Below are 23,383 nucleotides of genomic sequence, written 5' to 3' on the forward strand. Positions count from 1 at the left end.
CTAACTCAATCTGACCTAATGACATTATCACATGCCACAGCGGATTGGTTCTCTCCTATGTTGGTAGCCAATGAGCTCGCTGCTCAGCATTCAGATATATGACTAGTCCTTACCATAGCAGTTGCAGCTTGCTTCAGAAACCCTCCACCTTCCCCAGCTCCACCTGGATAGATCTGCTATGAGGTGATTCATGTACGCTATGGGGGTTATTTCATATATGTTATATTTGCAGCAGCAATATTTGTTACTTGCTCACAGCAGCCTGTTGTGAATGTATTGGCAGTAGCAAGTCTCTATAGCAGCAGCAGCAGCATAGCAAATCTATTCCACCAAGACCAAATACTCTACGAGAGTTTTCTTGACAGAAATATATTTATAATGTTTTTGTCTATGTTATTGTGCTGGCCAATGTTACACCCATTTGAACTTATTCTGACACCTAGTGCAATGGATCCAGCAGATGTGATAATCACAGTTAGGCATGATTTATTTATGTGAGTGAAAGTGTCCAGTAACCACATGTACAGGTGTACATGACTGATCATGTGATCTCCACATGGCAGCCTCCATGAGGCAACCCATTCCAAAATAAATAAGCCTTTTAGGGGCCATTTACACAGAACATGTTTTTTTTTTTTTTTTTTTAGTTTGACTATATTTTGATTTTAGATCTGTATTCTTTTTATTTTTTTAATTTTTTTATTGCAATGTCATGCGCATGACGATGCATAAGACATGAGTGCAGAGGTCAAAGACATCCGTCTGTTTACATGATAATCAATGGAAAAGTAGCTAAGTGCAAAAATGTGTTCTGTGTGAATGGTAACTAATAGTACAGATATGTCTTGAGTCTTCATTTCTACATTGTTTGCACGTTCATCATTTATAAAAATAAATAAATATTTACTGAAAAAACTTACTGGAATATGTATGTATTTATGTATGTATGTCTCTTTTAAGATTTCTTGTTCTTTTTCCCATCTGGTTTTCTGTCATCAGTAAGAACAAGCATGGCTGTGACACCTGCCGTTGTAGGAAATGCCCTGAACTGCCATGTGACAGGTCCTGTCCAATGGGCTTCCAACATGATGAGTTGGGCTGTCTGATTTGCCAGTGTAAAGGTAAGTCACTTTTTGTGTTGTATAGAGCTAGTGATTTTGTTTTATCTAGTTTAACTACAGCATGACTATTACATTTGTCATACATCTCTTTTTTTCAGCTTTATTTCAATTAACGAAAACCATTTTTACTTTTTTTTTTTTTCAATTTTTATTTAAAATTATAATTATTTATCACCGATTGGTGACTTTTTTCATATTACTGTTGTAATAACTTTATAAATACAATAATACGAACAAGGCTATGCGTTATTTTTTTATATAGATCATGGCTTGTTGCTTTAATACATAAGTGAAATCTGTTTTAGAGTCTTCGAAATAGACAGCTAACACAGATCAGATTTTTTTTTCCCCCCATTTAAAAAAATCTAAAATAAAAAAGTTATTTTTTTGTCATGGCCAGAGGTGATCTAGTGCTACATTGGCCCCATACAGCTGAATCAATATGCTGAGGTGTTATTCCTTTAATTTCCAAGTGTGAGCCATGTGCACACAGAGAACTGCTGGGCCTCCAATTCAAGAGACCAGGGTCTCCAGCATGACTCACCCCCACCCCCCCTTATTTTCCATTCATTTTGAGGACCACCTGTTGTATATACAAAAGCCAGGCCCAACAGTTACTCACAGCCCTCCATTATTTATACGACTCTTGTGTTCTAGTTTGATCTTCAATAATGAAGCTGGCATCGGTTCGTTTAATGTGACGAGAGAGCAAGGAAAAAGACTCTTTTTAATCTCCCTCGCGTTGAATTTTTGAAAGCGTGCATCCTCCACATATCATCCAAACAGGATTTTAATCAATCTGAAATGGTTCTGTGATATTGACTGGGGCCTGGCCGGACCTATGCTGCTGTTATGGGGAGGCAGTGACAGATGATGCTCTTGGCAGATAGAACGAGATTTGAGAATGTTTTGTGCTCTGGGGTTTGGGGTGCGCAAGGCATCACTTGCATATTTTGTCATTTCACGCTGTCTGTGGAGAAAATGTTTCACTGAAGAGGTCAAATGTCTGGAATATAAATCTAAATATGATTCAGGGAATCCTCTGGCTTTCACGTTTAGCTATTGATATGCCAAAAAAATCCATCGGGACCAGACTATACAAACACACTTTTGTTCTGTGTGTCATTTCAAATTGTAGTCTGCTTTTATTACAAAGCAGTTAGTATCTTGTTTTGTTTGAAGAAACAGATTTTGCTTCTCATATTGCAATATTGCTTACCATACTAAAATGTCCTTAAAATCGGAACAATTTATTTTTTTAAATCACTATGTATTAACTGCATGGGTCGATCAGTATATAAAATACTATGGCATAGGACAACTGGCAATTATGTAAATGCATCAAGAAGAGAAAAGGAGTATGCAGTGTTAAATGGCTATTGAATTTCAACGGTTTCATGTTCTCAGCAGACAATAATAATTCTAAAACTGTTTATTTTCATTGCTAGTGAACAGATTTGGGGTTATAGTATCATGGTTTTCATTGTTGGCTGGTTCATTCAAAATACACCGGTCTTAATACTGCCGCTGTGAAGGCAGAAAATCAGTTGATGTGTTGTATTGTTCATTCATTTGTTTCTCTGTGCAGATCAGAGCTCATCGTCCGTGGCTCCAGCAGTGAAATTGGGCTCCTGCCTGTCTATGGACGGCCGCAGACACGAGAACGGGCAGAGCTGGCATGACGGATGCAGGGACTGTTACTGCCATGCCGGGAGAGAAATGTGTGCCCTTATTTCTTGCCCGGTTCCCCCCTGTGATAACCCCACCATCCGACCTGGCCACTGCTGCCCTACCTGTCCAGGTGAGCCAACACTGCAACATGCTTACATTACGATCTCCATTGATACTTCAAGATGGATTTTACATGTTAAAATATTTATGTCCCTCAGAAGAGTCCAGTTCCCATAAACCGGAGCTGAGTGAGGCGTCCGTGTGTTTGGCTCCGGGTGGAGAGTACTTTGTGGAGGGAGAGACGTGGAACATTGACTCCTGCACTCAGTGCACCTGCCACAGCGGCCGTGTGCTCTGTGAGACGGAGGTGTGCCCGCCCCTGCTCTGCCACAGTCCAATCAGAACGCAGGATTCCTGCTGCCCTCACTGTCCAGGTGCGCTGTCAACGAAAACCACTGTGTTTGAAAAGGATTGACAGGCCTACTCTAACTCACCAAAACTTTAGTTTAGAAGCTTCTTGTGAACATTTGGAGGTGATGGAGAAGTCAAAGTAGCTGTGATATTTGGATGTTGTACGAGCAGAGTCAAGGGACGCGCAAAAACATCATTTTTTGAAAGATTCATTATTGTAAGGGCTTTTAGAGCATAGAGGCGTGAGACACCTTTGATGGGAGAAAAGTGAACAAAATGTGAATGTGCATAATGCATGTGTTTGGTGGAAATGATGAATACTGCATAGGCGCAAAGGATGACGGAGGAATAGAATGGATGCACATTTCAGAGATTTGTTTCAGCAACTCTGCTCTTTGAAATGTTCTCAATGCCGCTGAAATCATTTTCAGCTTTCTAAATGAAAGGGGGAAATGAAGGTTTGCTTTGAGATTGGATTTTTTGAGTTGCTATGAATATTCATGATTTGAGTCATTTGTGTTTTAGTCGAAGCATGCTGACATTTCTTTCTTTAGTTGCAAGAGAAACTGTTTCACTCCCATTATAATATGGAGCAAATACAGCCCCAGAGAAATATGGTGAACGTATAAATATTAGCACATTTCAGAGCTTGGATTCAAAGACGTAGTGTCACATGCTTAATTGGAGACTATTAGAAATTTGTAGACTGTCAGTTTCATTTATGGCTTGTAAACTGGATGTCACTGAAGTCGACATCAAAACTGTTTACTTCCTTAATATGTTTCTGGTCTAATTGTGAAGGACCTATAAGGATTCAAAGCAAAAAAAAAAAAAAATATTTATAATCATGCATCACAATAATAACTTCTAAAACAACTTTCATGTTCTACAAATGTCATCTAAGCAGTGTTGTTGAATAAATCTAAATGTATTAAAAATCTTTTTTTTTGCCAAGTGATTGCACAAATTAGATAAAAAAAGAGAGATGTTGCATTGGCAACAAACTCAAATTATAAATAAATATAACTAAAACTGATATAAAAAAGTTTGTAAAAAGTACAAATTCAAATAAAATCTGAAAGCTAATTCATAATATTAATAAATACTAAAATAGTACATAAATAAAAATAATCATTAATAATAATAATAACACTGTTGGATAACATTATCAAAACAGACAAATTTCTATTTAACTATGATAAAAACTGAACTAAAAGACCATATTTTAGCAAAGTCCAGCTCCATTTTTGGTACAGAACGCCGACTTCATAGCCAATTCCTAAAGAACAAAATAAAGTTCTAGTTCAGGATATTTCACATTATTTTTAAGGACTGCACAGTAAATAAATCTCTCTCTTCAGATGATCCAGTCACCCCTCAGGCGCCCAGTAACGACAGCATGCCCAGCTACTGCAGGAATGAGGATGGTGATATCTTCTTGGCTGCTGAGTCCTGGAAGCCCAATGTCTGCTCCAGCTGTGTGTGTCTAGATGGAGCCATCAGCTGCTTCTCTGAGTCCTGCCCACCGGTCACCTGCGTCCGGCCCATGCTCAGGAAGGGCCAGTGCTGCCCATACTGTCTAGGTATGTAAATCTGTGCACAGTTCAAACAGCCAAGTTTAGTTGCCTTCTGATCATATGTGTGTGTTAATGACACGACTGTGACTGAGATGTTTCTCCCACCTTTTCACCAGATGCCACGCCGAGGGCCGTGTGTCATTTCAATGGGAAGACTTACATGGACGAGGAGCGATGGGACATTGACAGCTGCACTCACTGCTACTGCCTACAAGGCCAGACCCTCTGCTCGACTGTCAGCTGTCCCATCTTACCCTGCCGTCAGCCGGTCACCGTGGAGGGCAGCTGCTGCCCCATGTGTCCAGGTCTGTGGGTTCAGATAGAGATTAGATCAGAGTGAACAGAATGAGGGACAGTAAATCTGCATGGTAAATGCATCATACATATGCTATACAGAGCCTCCCAGAAGCAGTTTCATTACATGGATAAAATATTTAGCCAAGTGGCATCACAAACAATGCACAACCTTTCTCAGAACAAGCGTCAATTTTGTCTTTCTTTAAAAGAAATCCAAATACTTTTTGGATCTTTATTTGTGTTGGGCAGCAGTTTTAAGCGGACACTGAACTTTAAATGTCCAAATGAGCTTAATAATAATAATAATAATAATAATAAAATATAAATATAACATGAAAAACTTAAATGAAAATGAGAAATGTCGCCTTGACAAGCAACTCAAATAAGTACTAGAATTAATAAAAAAAATACATTTAAACCTTAATGGAAATAAAACAAATTACTAAAACCTGAAAATAAAAAATAAAAGCTCATTTAAAATATAAATAAATACTATAATAGTATCTAAATAACACTAAAATACTGATGTCTTAATAATTAATTAGCATTATTAGTTAAATATTACAATTTTTATGGTTGCACTTTATTTTACAGTACGTGTACTAACCTTAACTAACATCTAAGAAAGTTCTGGTAATACAAGGTAACTACATGGTTTAGGGTTAGGTTCAGGGTTAGTACCTAGTTAATACATAGTTATTGTAATTACTATAATAAGTACATAGTATGTACATGGGGAACAGGACTGTAAAATAAAGTGCTACCATTATTATGAGATAATATATTTGTAATAATTTAAAATTTTACTATGCGTGTATTAAAATATATATAATTGTAATTATTAAAAACATTAGTTTATTATTTCATGTAAAAGTCAAAATTAAATAAAATGGGTTTGTTTTTGTAAAATGTAAAAAGAAAATAAAGCAGATAAACTACTTTGTCTGGCTCTAAAACAATTGTACTTCTCTGCTGATGTTATCAAGGCCCCGGGGGCGGGGAAAATAAGCATAACCAATAAAAGCCCTTTCCACTAACCAGTTAACTCCTGATGGATAAAATCAAACTGTGTCCTATTGTTTCCCATTCAATATTCTGTTTAATTCTAATATACAGCACATTACTGGAGTTAAATTCTGCTTCATTTGGAAACTGGTTTGCATTTTTCCCTACATAAATTAAAGGGGATGGAAACGTAGCTACTTCACAGTGACTAGAATACATGGAAGTACCACTGATCCAAGTACCCTTCAGTTTTCCTTTTAGTAGTTCTGTCACACGTCTCTCTCTCTCTCTCTTTCACACTCTCTCTTAATCTTGTTGACTCTCTCTCTCTCTGTCTCATAAAGCAATGTTTACTTAGAACCTTCTCTCTAATTGAATGGGTCTTTCGTCTAAATACGGACTCGTTGAGATGAATCATTTAAAAGGATTGATTAAGTCGAAGCCGGACAGAGGCTAAATTGGCTCTCTTTGCAATTGGGAGATAATGTCATTGATCATGGTCCTCTTTATTGCTGTATCACTTGGCTCTGGATCAGTGAGGGGGTTGAGAGCGGTGTTGTGTGCACTCTGGGTAATCACTCACCCTTTGGTGCTTTCCCACTCAAAGACACAGCTCTGAAGATGAGCTTTTAATTAGCCTGCGGCCCGCAATTTCACACTGACCTGAATCTTGTTTGTTCTGAGTGAGCACTTCTTAACTTCTTTTAATGTAGTTACGATTTGTATTATATGCTTTGGTGTGTGTTTTCCCGTAATACACTCTTATTCTCGCTTTGTTACTTACTTTGTGTCCCCATGTCTCTGATGTTTAAATTACAGAGAGTTATGCTCCCACAAACGTGCCCATCGAGAAGACGGACCAACGAGGAGACAAGCTGAGACATCAACCAGCCTGGCCGACTCATAGCGAAAACGATATTATGCCACAGTTCAGAGGTTCGTACAAAAGTACGAGACGATATATACAGTAGACAGCAAGGACACATCACCACCAGCGTAGTCTGATTCATAAACAAATTACTTTTATCAGCCAATTCTTTAAATGAAGTGGTCAAAAAGTCAAATTCCTAATGCCGTATGAATATGTATTGCATGCTTAGCGTTGCCACAAGGGGTGCAATAACGAGATTTAGCATAAGCTGTCTTCTTCTACGGTCAGTATTCTGGTTCAGGACAACTAAGCTGCATACGAAATTGCATACACTCTAGTAGGTACTACAGTTGGTTTGAAACTTACTTCACAACCATTAAAAACTATGTTTCAGATAGTGTGAATATGGGTAGTATGAATGAAATCAGTGGTGTCGCTAAACTGCCATTCACAATTCCTCTCCCATGGTCTCATGGGATGGTAAAGGATCTACTGAATGCACACTCCAGTGTCAATTCGAATACTATGAATTTGGACATACTTCTCTTTTCACATAATGTTTTTTGAATGCTATACTGTATACTATGGAAGTAGGCATATTCAGACACAGCAGTAATTAAGAGAATTATCTTGAAAAGTTCCTTAACCTAGTCAGGCTGTCTTAAGATAATAACTTGCAAACTTAAGCTTAAGTTAAGCTGTTAGCATGTCTATAGCTAACTATGATGTCTCCTGATTTATTTCCATTGAGTAATTTCATGTGCTTGGGGTACAGAGTTAGCAAGAAAATTCTGTAACTTCTGAAGTAATTTTAATCAAACTTCAGAGTTTCACAAAGCTGGCTTTTTGTTTCTTTTTGATTTTCTCTGTTAGCAATCTGTAATTTCTTGATTTTTCATGTTTTGCTTTTGTTACCACTGATGTGAGTGAGTGAGTGAGTGAGTGAGTGGTGTTCTGTCTGTCAAGACTCTGGCATTTGCCTTAGTTGCTGACATGGATGTCTGACATTACCTGCTTTTACAATCAAACCGTATTTGCATTTCATACAGCATGATTTAATTCTGAATTGTTCTACATCGCCCCAGTCAGTCGTTGCTTAATAAATCACTGCTGTCAAGTGCAAAATGTGACAACAGGTGTGTTGTGGGTTGTTCCAGGTGACTTCGGAAGTCTGCAATTGCCCTACCTAGACGGCAAAGCACCACTACCCAGTGAGGATGCTGGTCTGCACTGGGCCTGGGTGGCACTGCCCATCCTCATGATGATGCTCACTATCGCCGCCCTGCTGTTGGTCAACCAGCATAAGCAGTGGATCCCTGTGCCTTGCTACCACACTCCCAATAAGGTGCCTGTCTATATGTCACAGATCACTGCATGGATACAATCTCATTTTGAATTATCGTACCAAATTACAGTACGATAACGCTTTTGTAAGTTTAGAATAGTTTTTGTCAACTTTATTTTAATTACCAAAAATGGTACTTAAAGTCCCCGTGAAATCAAAATTAAATTTCTTCAGCTTTTAGTATTAATATGTTAGCCTTAAGGTTATGAATAAGCTGGTGTGTCGCATTTAAGAGATATAAGCAATCAAAACTTACAGTCTCACTTCTGCTAAAATGGATCACAGATTTTCATGACATGACATCACATTTTCTCACCGCACCTCACACACTCTGCTCTGGTCCAGATGCACAATAGCACGGAGTGGATAACATGTGCGCGTCAGTGCAGACCACAAAACATATCGGACCTAAAAAACACTATTGGCTATTTAAAAAAGGGGCGGGGCTGCTTGATTTTACCTGCTGTCTTCCTGTCACAGTTAAAATGATGTCAACACATAGAATAACGCTGCGTGTTTCAAAGCATTTCAGGGGACATTTAAGGCTAGAATACACTACACAACTTTTAATGCAGGAACAGATTTTTAAAGCTCTTGGCATCATACTTTTGCTGAATTTGTAAATGGTTACAGAGAAACACTGGTCTTCTTTCGAGTCGGTCCGTACACAACAAATTTGCACAGAAACATGCTTCTCATTGCCAGTAGACACGACAAATGAAAAAATGTCTGTGCCCTTGATACTCTATGTGATTTTGTGATAAATCTGTCACCCAGCATTGACTCCACAAGACTGCAAATCGGAAAAAAAAAAAAATCTGGGCAAACGTTGTGTATTGTATTCCAGCATTTAGCTGTATAAGTGTGAGAAAATTCTCTCCATTGTCCAAGACTCACTGTGTTTTTTTTGTTTTTTTTTTGGTGGGGGGTTGTCCTGTATAGCCCACATGCCTCAATAACCAGCTGGTGTATGTGGACTGCCAGAAGGGGACGAAGGTCCAGGTGGACAGCTCCCAACGCATGCTCCGCATCGCAGACCCTGACTCAAGATACAGCGGTTACTACAGCATGCAGAAACACAACAACCTGCAAGCTGACAACTTCTACCAGACCGCGTGAGACACTGGAGAGAGAGACAGAGTGAGTGAACTGGAAAGAGAGAGACTGAGCCCGTGTTCAACTGCCAAACCTTTGCGGCACATGGACACCTACTAAAAAATTGTAGAGACGGACAAAACCACCAAACCATGTGGTCAGAGAAGAGACCCTGATACCGAACAACAATTATAATATTCACATAAGTCACTCGGAACAAATCGAAAAAATATATCACGCGTCGACACCCGAAAGTCTCAGCAGGAGATGGAAGCCGTACCTATGTAACCGAACCATTACGGAGTGTGATTGTTAAATTGGAGAGGACTCTTCCAGAATATTTTTGTGAATCAGAGGTATGGTAGGTTGAGCATCTTTTGTGTGTAAGCGTGAGATTTCGTGGATGTTCAGGCACAAGTTGAAGATAGTCGTGAAGTCAAATGCAAGTTTTTGGGAGTAGTACAACTGGGGTGTTGTTTTTGGTTTGTTTTCAACAATATTTTTTTCCTGCATTCCTAACTTTTTTCTGTTGGAAAAGAGAGAAATTATTTTAGGAGTGATAACTTTTGACACAAGTGCTTGTGTGAACACTTAATGCTGAACCAAAGCTCCTCTGTCTACGAAAACCAGACCGGGCGAGAGGCCACGAAAGGGACGTTCACTTCCCTGAGACGGAAGAGAAGCTGGACTCTGTATAAAGCACAGCAGAGAGAAGGGTAGAGGGAAAAAAGAGGGAAAATCAGATGTTGTTTTTCCACAGATGCATTTTTGTAGAAGATGCTACTGTAAGATTGTGATTTCCCCAGTTGCTGTGGGTGAGTTTGTCCTTTTTTTGTTTTGTTTGTTCTCTTTAAAAGACAAAAGGAGGAAAACAGAGTAAGCTGCCCTGTGGATATGAGCTCTTCCTGTTAATGGATGTGTGGGGTCTATATGTTGTATTTCTGCTTACATGTACAAGCATTTTCCCATTTAATCATACAAACACCATTTGCTTTTTCTCCCACAACTAAGGGCAGATTGACACTCCTAGCAAATCTATATTTTCCTGAAATGAATCAGAAGATTGTAAAATGAGAAGCAGGAACATAGTGATAGTGGATTGGATTTGAGGCTATGCTTTACAAGTGCTGCTTTTTTTGCTTTGATTCTTTTAAACCTCATTTTGTAGGGATGAAAACCAGTATTGTTTGCGTCTTTAAGAAACGTTTACCAAGAAAACAGAATCAAAGGGCCTTATTGCTGAAATCCGAGCAGAATGGATTTTTGTGTAAATCGCTCCAAAAAAAAAAAAATGATTCCCATGTTTAAAAAATGTTGTAATGTTCATGTACATTTCTAACTGGGGTGTAAGAGTACACATATTTTCACCAAAAAAAAAAAAAACGTTGCTTCAGGACACATTTTAACAACTGCATGTGTGTGTGGAACGCATAACGTATAGAAATCGTAAGGGATATCAATATATTTTCAAATGATATATAGGAGATTTTGGACAGTACCGTTTATATCGATTTACTTTGTTGTGAACACATTTGAAAATTAACGCAGAACAAAAAGTGAGCTGCAGCGGGGGGGGGGGGGGTATTCCTAAACATTAAACATGCTTTATATATTAAGAGTTTCAAACTAATTATGCAGTTTTCCCTCTTTTCAGATGTGTGATTCCTAATGCACTTAAGATGTGTTTTCATCAGCACATGGAAGCTTAGTTTTATATTTATGTGTTAAAGTTAAAAAGTCACGTCAGTGTTTCCATTTTGCAAGAAGGCTCACCCTGACAGCCAATGAGTATCCATCAGACTTCAAGGGATAGTTCACCCAAAAATTTAAATTTGATGTTTATCTGCTTAAAGATGTAGGTGACTTTGTTTCTTCAGTAGGACACAAACAGAGATTTTTAACTGAAACTGTTGTAGTCTTTCAGTCTTATAATATAAGTAGATGTGAATCATGACTAAAACATACACTAAAACAAAAACCTAAACAAAACCAAATTAAACCCTGCGGCTCGTGACGATACATTGATGTGTAAAAATACAAAACGATCAGTCTGTGCAAGAAACTGAACAGTATTTATATCGTTTTTTTTACCTCTGATTCACGCAATGTCCGACCTGTTAGAACTCTCCTAAGCACGTCCTCCTGAGTGCGTTCTCAAGCAGGCACGTGAGGAGGCTTCTTCTTCTTGCTCAATTAGGAGTTTCAGTGGTGCATTTGAGAGATAGATGGTGGTAATGCACTTATAAGTCTCAGAGCTGCCTTAAAGCAAGAAGAAGAAGAAGCCTCCTCATGCGCCTGCTGTTGAGAACACGCCCAGGAGGACACATTTTATTGTATGTTTTAGCCGTGATTCCCATCAACTTACATTATAAGACTAATAGACTGCAACTGTTTGACTTAAAAATCTCAGTTTGTGTTCTACTCAAGAAACAAAGTCACCTACTGAACATCTTGGATGCCCTGGGGGTAAAGCCCAATTTACACTCCTGCCACGAACCTATGCCGTAGCTACACCATAGGCGATGTGTAGTACGCCATAGCCTGACGTGCACCTCTCCAAAAATCTAACAGACTGCAAGCGCTGTGATTGGTCTGCTAGATCCCCTACCTCCGTATGTACTTGACATTAGTGTGTGTTTATGTGCACATTAATATATTTTAATGTTACTTGTTCTTATATAAAATAAAACAAAGCAAAGAACAAGTGTCTTATCATTTATTATTCTACATAGCATTATACTTCAGTACCGTATTTTCCGGACTATATGTCATACTTTTTTTTCATAGTTTGGCTGGTCCTGCGACTTATAGTCAGGTGCGACTTATTTATCAAAATTAATTTGACATGAACCGAGAGAAATGAACCAAGAGAAAACATTACCGTCTACAGCCGCGAGAGGGTGCTCCTGTAGTCTGCACTGAAAACATAGAGCGCCCTCTCGTGGCTGTAGACGGTAATGTTTTCTCTTTGTTCTTGGTTCTAAATAAATGCGACTTATAGTCCAGTGCGACTTATATATGTTTTTTTTCCTCATCATGATGTATTTTTGGACTGACGCGACTTATACTCAGGTGCGGCTTATAGTCCGAAAAATACGGTAGTTGTCCGCATCCAACAATGTTGATCTGCCATAGTACAAGTCCTTGTGCAGATTGAAAGAATACCATCTTCTCCTGTTCCGTTGTTGTCTCCTTTTGTACTTTTAAATAAAGATTTTATATTTATTCTCCACTGTCGCACCTATAATGCTTCTCTGATGAGCCGCTTCTTCTTCGGCTTTTGTCGTAGTCTGCAGGTTACACCAGCAACATGCCCATGGACACTGCAGACTAGCGGTTTGTATGTTTACTGCATGTCAACGCGGACAACGACGCAAAAGTATAAATGAAAACTGAAACGCTAAGAAAAGCTAATTTAAAAAAAAATGTGGGTGAACTATCCTTTTAACAGACTTTACTGAAGGATCAGCAATGCATCTATGCACATCAAACAGTCAGAGCACATTCATTTTTAATAAAATATTTTGCATCCAAAAGTGGAAACACTTCAAATCTCTGATGGAAAACTAGTAGTTCTGCATTCTATTTACTATTTAAGGCTTTTTTAATATCAATTTACACCAATATTAAACTGTTCTATGAAGAATTGACAAAAAGTTGCAATTTGTCTACAGTTTATAATAGAATGGTTCTACGAGCAATTTACACAGAAATTTTGCCAGTGTTTCATTGATGAGGTCCAAAGAATGATCAAATTACTTTTAGTAGGGGAACTGAGAGAAACGCATACTATTTTTGGATAAATGTTTCGCGTTTTCTTCATTTGTACTGTTCACGAAACTGCCTCCTTTTCTGGAAGCTTTGAATCATTACTGAGGCACCTTTGTGTTCTGGTTTTCTAGCTGCGAACAAATTTGGCTTCAAAAATCCAAAGCTATTATAGGAACATTTATGTACATATTATTGCTAAAGTGAAAAGACCTGAAATATTATGTGAGTGTATATGTATGTGTGTATGTATATGTGTTCGCATGTACGTATGAGTGCGCGCACACAAATGCACATGTACGCACATGTGACTTCTCTTCATCGGTAAGGTTCTTAGTTCATTTTCCTAATGAATGTATTTATGATTGAACAAAAAGAGATTTATATAATGGCAAACTGATGATGACAGGCTTTCCATTGCCTTTCTTGTTTAATGGTAATTAAAAAAGCACAGACGATGGTGATACAGAAAGAAAGACAAACATCTCATTCTATCTTTATTTTTGTGTGTATTTTTTTCCCCTTGTTTTCTCGTAGAGTTTTGCTCAGTTGACCGTTTAGGGCCCATACTTTGGCTATGTTTAAACAGGCAAAACTAATGTTTTGTCTTATCCAACTTGAAATAGTTTTTGTAGTGTGAAATATAAGACCACAAGAAATCAATTTTTACTGATTACAGTGTGGACAGCCAATTCTAAAGATCAGAATCGTGATTCTAAGAATTGTGATCTCACAGCTGACAAAAACGCACTCTTTTCATTGTTTGCTGTCAGGAGTCCCTTAAGGTGTCAGAGCTACTGGAAGGTTGATGGACATAAGCTGTTGAAGTGAGGGGGCGGGGTCAGGTGAGGGGCATGGCAGTGGGCGGGGAGAACGGGTGGGGCTGGTTATTTGTGATAGTTTGTCTTGGGGTGTATCTTTATCCGTGTGATATTGTTTGTAAAGCTATACAACTTGGCACTTTTATATATAGAAGGAAGTAACCTGTGTGTTTCTTTCTTATTTTGCTTTTCTTTGATAACTAATCTTTTTAGTATAACGAGTTGCCCTTCTTTTTTTCCCTAAACTCTTGTGGGACCCTGTCAAGTTCTCTTGAAAACACTTCCAAAAAACATTTCACCCTTAAATCAAATATTAGATTTTGAAGAAAGAAAATCAAGTTTTTTTTTTAAGACAACTGACAATTTGCATTGTGGCATTATTTTTTATAACAATTAAGCACATTTTCTCTGGGACATTTTTTTCAATTTATAATTATTATTTTTTATTAAATGCAGAGTCGAGTGAATAATTTGGCTGTGGCCTGATTCAAATGAGTGGCATTGTAACCAATAATCATTTTATAAAAAAAAATTTATAAAAAAAAATTGTTTAAAATTGTATAATAATAATTATCATTATTGATTTATCGCCCAGCCCTAATTACAGTGATAGGTGTTTCTGTATTGCAGTAATGATAGTTGTTATAAAGAATGTGCTTAATTGTCATGAAAACTGTCATGAATTAATCACAATGTAAACATTTATAATTTTCTTTTGCTTTTGATGATGGGCTGAAATGACCCAGATGTTGGTTTTGTGGGATTCACCCACTTATACATTTGTTTTAGAACTTTTTTAATTGCAGCATTCAGTTCTGTCATAAATAATAGCCATGTGTTCACAGTATCACTCACTGTATTATGATCACAATGCTATAAAGTCGCGGTTTAGTCCTAATTCATGCACATAAATGTCTAGATGTAACTGATATGTACTTTTTAACTCGCAAGGCTTGCTGTTGAGGATTTAAGACTAATTACAAAGATTTGGACCTTCGTTCCTGTTTATTCTTTTCCCACGTTTCTGTTTTGTGGAAGTTAAACAATTGATTGGTAGTCCTGGCTTCCAGTCACGGCCAATCAAAAAGCAACAGAAAGAAAATAAACAAGAATTATTAATGGATCGCTGGAGAGAGCGTTGTTCTGGAGGACCCAGCTACCTTTACAAAAAATAAACTCAACCGCATTTCAGCAAGATGTCATCCATATTTAATGAGCCATGTGAAATCTGTGCATAGCCCATTTTCAAGTTGACATGCAATTTTCACACACGAAACAACATTTCCTCCTCATTGCCTCTGAACACACTGTGCTTGCGTTCATGGATGAAAGCCAATGAACACTACTGACTGGTTTTGATTAGGGCAGACCTGCACATTTATTTGGGTCTTACAGGGGGAGTCTTTTTTTTTTGTGCATTCTCTAAGTATTGTTGTAAATACTTGAGTGTCACTCGCCAAAGCTTACAAAAAAAGTTGAATAAAAAAAAAAATACAAAAAACGTTTGGAGAGAATAAAAATGTAATATATAATATAATTTATTGTTGAGCAGAAAAACCGAACTTAGTGGAGGATGCAGCTCAAATCACAAATGTTTGTGTTGTGTTGAACTCTCAAAGAGCGTTCAAAAGTTTAAGACTTCATAGAGTGTCCATCTTATTATTTAGGTTCTTCTGAGAGCACACCAATGTCCGTTTTTCAAAAATATGCTAAGCAAGTTTGTTTGATCCTAGAAATTGAAGCCCAAGAAGCTTCTAGAAATTTGTCCCCCCACCATCAACCCCCAACCACCCCCTAAGCCGCCCCCCAACCCCCCAACATCCCCCCCCCCCATGATCCCCACCCTTACATACTTTCTTTCTACATTAAATACCAACCCTTCTTGAGTTTGTATACTACTGGTGTTTAATGTTCATGTAAAAACAAATGTCAACATGGGTCAGGATACTGCAGATTTCTAAAAAAAAAAAAAAAAAAAAAAAAAAAAAAGGTAGATGATTCAGATTTATTGTAGCACAGCAATTTTTTCCAGTTTCTCATATAATTTTGTTTCTTTGCAGCACAATAAATACTTTTTAAACAAATAACAGTCTTGTCACGTTTTTATGAAGATGTACAGTTGCTTTGTGATTTGTGTGACAACTATCTAGTATTAACAAAATAAAAATATACCTAATTTTTTACTTTTATTTATTTATTTTGAGATCATGTGTTAGGTGACTGGGCACTTCAGAATATCAGAATACATGTTAACATGCTCAACTAAAACAATGTTAATTAATTGCGATGCAAAGAAGATCAACACACAAAATTCTACCCTCAGTATCTGGAAGACAGTGACTGCATCCGAAAACTTAGACAGCTGACTTGCTGCCTCGCTGCCGTATGAGGTAATGACTTTGCAGGCAGCATTTTTGCAAGACACCTCACGAAACTGATTTCGGACAGGCAGCACAATGGTTTAATGATCTACAACAAAAGATAAAGAGCTTTGGTGATAACTGAGTGGATATTTCATCACTGCAATGTTAGTTTCTCACAAACTGACCACCGTCCGCAACTTTTAGATGTCATCTTTATTTTTTAGCTTAACTGTCATAGAATAAAATGCACAGGATTGTGGGATATCGAAGGATCTTATTGGTGATGAAGCCAATCATTATATGTCACCCTGGACCACAAAACCAGTCTTGAGTGTAATTTTTTTTTTTTTTTTATTGAGACTTATACACCATCTGAAAGCTGAATAAATAAGCTTTCCATTGATGTATGGTTTATTAGGATCAGACAATATTTGAAAATCTGGAATCTGAGGGTGCCAAAAAATCTAAATACTGAGAAAATTGCCTTTGAAGTTGTCCAAATGATTTTTTAGTAATGAATATTACTAATAAAAAAATAAGTTTTCGTACATTTACAGTAGGAAATTGACAAAATATTTTCATGGAACATGATCTATACTTAATATCCTTATGATTTTTGGCATAAAAAAAATATATAATTTTATTTATTTTTTTTGGCTATTGCTAAAACATAGCCCTGCAACTTAAGACTGGTTTTGTGGTCCAGGGTCACATATGGGGATGATTAGGAGGTCACGGTAGTCAGAGGGCAATGGGGAAATTTGGACAGGATGCCGAGGTCACACCTCCACTCTTTTTTGAAAGACAGTGCAGGACCTTGGTTTAACATCTCATCTAAAGGACGGTGCTTTTTGATAATATAGTGTCCCTATCAATACACTGGGGCGCTAGGACCCACACAGAGCACAGGGTGAGCACCCCCAGCTGGCCTCACTAACACCTCTTCCAGCAGCAACGAAGATTTCCCAGGAGATGTCCCATCCAGGTACTGACCAGGCTCAGCCCTGCTTAGCTTCAGTGGGCAACCAGATGAGAGCTGCAGAGCTGGACAAGTAAGTAGGGGGAGCTCCTAAGACTCTTGCTGGGTACAGTGATTCCATGATGCAGCAGCATATAGTCAACCTCTGTCTGCATGTTCACACGTGTCTGGGGATGAACTCTGTAGGGAGGCTGTTTTATGGGGACAGCATAACCAACATCAATGTAATGAACACACAGTAGTTCTACCTGGCACATCACTAAATACAGTAATTCCATGGTAATTCAAAGTGCTTTAAATAAAAGAAAAAAAAAATAATAGAAAATAATCACAACAATAAAACAAGAAATTTAAAAACTTTGAAAAAAGGTTTAAAAATCTATATAAAATGTTTAAAATGAATTTAAAACAGTTACAAATATAAAAAGATTATACATAAAATGAAGTGAAATCAGTTAGGACATGGCACAGTGATCATTCAGTAAATGCACAGCTAAACAGTGTCTGCATTTAAATGTGACTAATGTTTTAGCGCATCTGATCTCTTCTGGAAGTTAGTTCCAACTGCAGGCGGCATAATAGCTAAAACTGACTCTATTCTAATGATCTGAGTGGTCTGTTAGGTTTACATTCAGTGAGCATATCTGCAATGTATTCAGGTCCTAGGCCATTGAGTGATTTATAAATGAGTAAAAGTAACTTGAAGCCAGTGTAAGGACCTGAGGACTGGTGTGATATGCTCAGCAAGCGTTCTGGATGAGCTGCAGCTGTCTAATGGTCTTCTTGTGAAGGCTGGTGAGGAGCCCATTACAATAGTCCACCCTGCTGGTGATAAACTGCTTCTCCAAGTCTTGACCGGAAACAAAACATCACATTCTTGCAATGTTTTTGAGATGATAGTATGCTGATTTAGTTACTGCTTTGACATAACTACTGAAATTAAGGTCTGTCTCCAGAATCACACCAAGATTCCTGACTTGATTTTTAGTCCTTAGACCACTAGAGTCAAGGTATGCATTGACTTGAGTTTTGGAAGCCAACTGAAGAAAGTTCTGGCACATCCAACTGTTAATTTGATGTGCCAGTATAGGAGTAATTTGCTACTACACCCACAATGGCAAAGACAAGTTCAGAGAGGCTAAAGCCAAGGGATTCTTGCACTGACTCTCTTAATGCAAACATCAGGAAAGCAAGACCCTCAACCCAGTCTTTCCCAGTTTCCACACAGTAATGACACAGCAGGGTTTTGAGAGTTTGATGGAACCATTCGAGTTCACCTTTTGACTCGGGGAGATATGAAGTGGACATTTTGGTGACTTATATCAAGCGTTTCTTGAGCCTGCTTAAAAACCCTAGAAGTAAAGTTTGACTCTTGGTCAGTCTGAATTACTTTATACAATCCAAAAGTGGTACAGAATTTGTGCAGTTATTTTACAACGACCTTAATTTTTAATGTGCATAGTGGAACAGCCTCTGGGCAGCGAGTTGCATCATACATGATGGTCAAAATGTATTGGTGTCCTGAAATAGCTTTGGGCAGCGGTCCAACACAATCATCAGTAAAGTGTTATGTATTAACAATCCACATTCCCAGTAGTAAACCATGTAAACCAGTAGTTAGGCGCATGGGTAGAACGTCCTGCAGCCATTATACACTTGGCGAGGGAAGGGTCTGCTTTTTGTGCTGCAGATAAGTGTTCTCTGTCTGTCTTCAGATGGGTTTAAGAGGTTGACTCCTCGAAGGTTACATTAGTGTCAGGAGTTATAGACAGGGCACACTCTAGAGTCAGAATCATTCAAACCAGAAAAGAGTTTGAAAGATCAACCCGCCTCCTCAAATTTCTTTGATTGGATATTGGTAATTGCACAGGTGGGAAAAGCAGAGGGGAAATTCTCAGCCAGATCAGATTTATGTGTAGCACTAGGTTTATAGGAAAGGACCAGCCTAGGAGCTAGGTCATTCCCCAGAATCAGACCGACTCCTTCAATAGGTAACTGTGGATGCACAGTTAAACTGACTGGGCAAGTCGTGACTTCTAACACTAAGGTTGTGGGTTTGAGTCTCGGGCCGGCAATACCACTACTTAGGTGCCCTTGAGCAAGCCCACTGCTCCACTTGGGATGGGTTAAATGCAGAGCACGAATTTTGAGTATGGGTCACCAAATGTCTGTATGTATGTCAACAGTGTGAAATGGCACATTCACACAGTGCATATCAATTCTACAAATTAACATGTAGTTACTGTTAAGAGTTACTGTCACTGTAGTTACTGTTAAGAGAGTCAGCAAAAAAAAAAAAAGGAAGATATAAAGGACATGCAAGTTTGTTACCAATTTAAAGATGAAATCAAGAGATAGAGAGTGTGCTTTCAAAAAAGAAAGGTTGATAACTCAAAACCATTTTTTTTTTACTCTAGCAAGATTAGTTCCTTCAAGTCTTAGGCTAACCATAAGCTCACAAACCTGCAGATTTAACAATCTCATAGTCTAGAGAGCTTTCTACGGGAAGAGCAGAGCAAACCTCTTGAGCTTTCCCTGCAAGGCTATGGAAAATAATGTTTTTTGAACATTAAACTGCATAAATGCATTTCATTACACCAAATAATGCCAAATTCTGCTAAAGTGTGCTTTTGTAAGTGTTCCTAAAATGCGTAACTACGCGAGTACAGGTCTGCTCATGTCTGAAAATAATATATGAAAAACTTTATTTTAAGTATCTAAATTAAAACATCATAGCTTATATGTTAAGTACATTTTTTAATTAATGTAAAAACTAAAGTGAATTGTAAAACTGAAATTGTTCAGCATGGTGGGCTGCAATTGAATTTGTGACGGACCGCATGCGGGGTTAAGAACCACTGCTCTAAATGAAGGCACAAGTCTTATATACTTACTGACGTCAAAACAATCATTAGAGGGTGTATGAGAAAAATCCTCAATGACTGTACTGCCAGCAGTGGTTAAGGGTGACGAGACCATGTAAACAGGATTAGATTGCATCTTTTTAAGTGGAACTGATATTTCAAATCTATCCCAGCCACTGCTACTCTATTACAAGAGTACCCTACTAATCCAGGGACAATAATTTAAAATAATAATTTAAAAAATAATTTGAGAATAATATTATAATGTTGTGTAATCTGGAATACTTTAGACAAAGCCAGTTTTGAAAGACTCATTGAAAGATTTATTTGTTATAAAATGATAACTCCTGAGTCGTGCATTTTGAGTTGTGACAATTATCATGGGAGTAGCTTGATGGAGCGCAGGAGATGATAACTTGATCTTGGCCCTTTAGAAACTTTAATTAATGATGTCACATATATTAAAGGGGTCCTGTTATGCTCTTTTACAAAGTCTTGATTTTGTTTTTGGAGGTGTACTAGAACATGCTCTTACGCTTGGTGGTTTTTCACATAATTTACATTATTACAATACATTTCTCTTCAGCCTGCCACAAACGGCTCGATTAGTTCCGGGTTTGACGAAGAAAAAAAGCTGAAAGTTCTGTCTGCTCTGGTTTGGTTAAGGATGGTGTCAATATATTATCATAGCGGTTTGAGACGGTTTCAGACCCATGACAATATTGAACAAGAGGATCGTGCAGAACTTTTGCATGCACGGATATTGCAAGACATATAAGAGTGGTAACTAGGGTTGGGCCGATAGACAATCGCATCATCCATCGCCTATGGCTTGTAGGTATCACGATGCTGAGCCGGCCCCAAACCCCTAAAGGGAATAAATACAAGATGGGAGGAAAATATATATTTCGATACGTTCTCTCACAGTTATATCATTGGGTAATTATACTGAAGGCCTATATAAATGGCGGTCATCGAGGAGCCGCTATTATGCCTGGCAATGAAACTGCTTTTGAGTACATGATCGCTTTTATTTTCACTTTAACTTCCGTGATTCGCGATCACACGTACTCTGTTTATACTATGGAGCAGCAGTACTTACCACACATTTTACAAGATTAGATGTTTTGTCCGTGGTGCTCAGAATCTACAAATCATTTGCCATCGTCATCTCTCCTACCTGGCTGTACTTACTCTGTTTATGTGGTAAGTTAAATTTTATATACTGTAGCTAATGTTAAAGGAAACCATTAGCAAATGTTATTTGTTTTCCGTGCCTTTCTGAATACGGATTTACACTTCAGGCACACCCACTCTCTGAAAAATAACTGCATTTACTATGTACAGATAAATGCAATGATAATATGTATCATGTTTATTTCAAAAACTCAGAAATTCAAAAGGTACTGTAAATATGCATTGCCGTCGATTTTAAAAGTTATTTATGAATACTTTATTTATTACAAAACATGAAGCACTTCGAAGTAGTTGTCTTGTCTGACGCACTCAACCAAGCCTTCTAATCATGGCCTAGCCCCACTCCACCTCCTCCCATTCGAATTTCGGGGGGAATTATTTTAATGATATTCCATTTGGCTGCTTTGTGACATCACAAAAGCCCAGAAAACAACACTGTAGTCCAAACAAGCCATTCGTTGTAGTTCTTGAAAAGTAAATATATCCCTTTGGAGTGGACTGATATTGTATCTTTGTAAATCTATTTTATCCCAAACATACACACTGCACACTGACTCAAATTCAAAAAGTGAAAACATAATAGGACCCCTTTAAAGTACTTAAGGTACGAAGAACAGGCCCCTGATTTGTGTATGTAAAGACTATGTAACTTTGTCAAAATTTGCTAAATGTATATAATGAGCGAATACAGCATAAATTAATCTACCAAAGCGCCTATTTTTCTTATCACAAATCACTACGGCACAATAAATTATTATTTTTGGACTAGTAGCTTGTTCGGGTCGTCAAGGCTGCGGAATAACACATATCTGCGTGAATCGCCATAGATAAACTACCTTATGTAACTCCTAGGTCACTAGGAGAAGTAGCTCTGGGTAGAATGTTCTTCCGCGGGATGCGTGCAGTTCTGTTTTTTTAACCGCTAAAACGACTAAATGTACAGCGTTGCTGTAATGGTTGAGCTTGCTGCAGTCTAAAATTTTGAATGAAGAGTAACATAAAAATATACTTGAATTTAAGTTTGTTCATCTCAAAAACCTGTTGTAGCACACTTGGATCACTTCAGACTTGGAAAAGAACATACGTGGAACTGCTTTTATAATATTTTATGATACTTTTTTGAAAGAAAATTTCAACTTATTGTTCAAATGTTCAAAAGTTCAAATGACCAAACACCTACAGAGAAGACGCTAGCGCTTTACAATGACTGCAGTTACACGATCAAGACCACAGAGGGGCGACAGAGAGCTGCGAAACTATTTCAGTTCTACTGCTCTGTAAAAGATGCTGAGACTGCTTTGTCAACTGCAGTTCTGCTCTGAACAGTCACGTGAATGGCACTAAAGAGAAAGTGTAAAACAAAAAATGTAGTGGTTAACAGAATGGATTATGGAGATGATGGGATGTGACGGCCGTGACAGGATATGTTGTCAGCACTCCCAGTTAGTGGCTGTCCTGTTTTCCACACTATATCACGATTGTCCACAAGCAGAGAATCATCAGGGATGAAATGACTCACAAGCATTTTAACTTCTGTAGTGCCCTTTAAAGGGCCAGTTCACCTTGAAATCGGTCCCAAAAACCATCCCAAACTATAATGTAGTGTATTATTAATAATAATACAGTTTATTTATATTTAATGTTTGACACTTTTGTTATTAAAAACAATGGTAACACTTTATAATAACTGCATGCTATTAATCATTAGTTAAGCATTAGGAAACAGTTAATTCATAATTTATAAAGCATTAATAGACATTTAGAAGCAGTTTAAAAATACAGATATAAATGATTTATACCTGATTTAAAAGCATATCTATAATGTATTTAATAATTGTTTTTCATATTTTATTAATTATCAATTTATCATTCCTAAATTAAGTATAGCATTATTTACACACCAGTTATTAAGGAGTTGTCAGTTATTAAGTGGTTCATAAAATCACTTATAAACTGTTTAAATGTGCATTCATACATCTTTTTATTCAGACATATGTA

General features: G+C 37.7%; 1 protein-coding gene across 1 annotated transcript; it reads left to right on the forward strand.

The window, feature by feature from the left end:
• The first annotated feature begins 246 nt into the window (after window positions 1-246).
• On the forward strand, window positions 247-15,106 carry LOC127975230 (cysteine-rich motor neuron 1 protein-like). Its single transcript, XM_052579107.1, has 8 exons — window positions 247-1,121; window positions 2,710-2,922; window positions 3,011-3,226; window positions 4,565-4,786; window positions 4,897-5,085; window positions 6,902-7,018; window positions 8,111-8,298; window positions 9,241-15,106. Exons 1-8 carry the CDS (start codon window positions 947-949, stop codon window positions 9,415-9,417), a joined length of 1,497 nt encoding a protein of 498 aa, XP_052435067.1. The 5' UTR covers window positions 247-946; the 3' UTR covers window positions 9,418-15,106.
• The last annotated feature ends 8,277 nt before the right edge of the window (window positions 15,107-23,383 follow it).

Source organism: Carassius gibelio, chromosome B16 (assembly GCF_023724105.1).
Source record: "Carassius gibelio isolate Cgi1373 ecotype wild population from Czech Republic chromosome B16, carGib1.2-hapl.c, whole genome shotgun sequence".
In the NCBI taxonomy this organism is placed as follows: Eukaryota; Metazoa; Chordata; class Actinopteri; order Cypriniformes; family Cyprinidae; genus Carassius; species Carassius gibelio.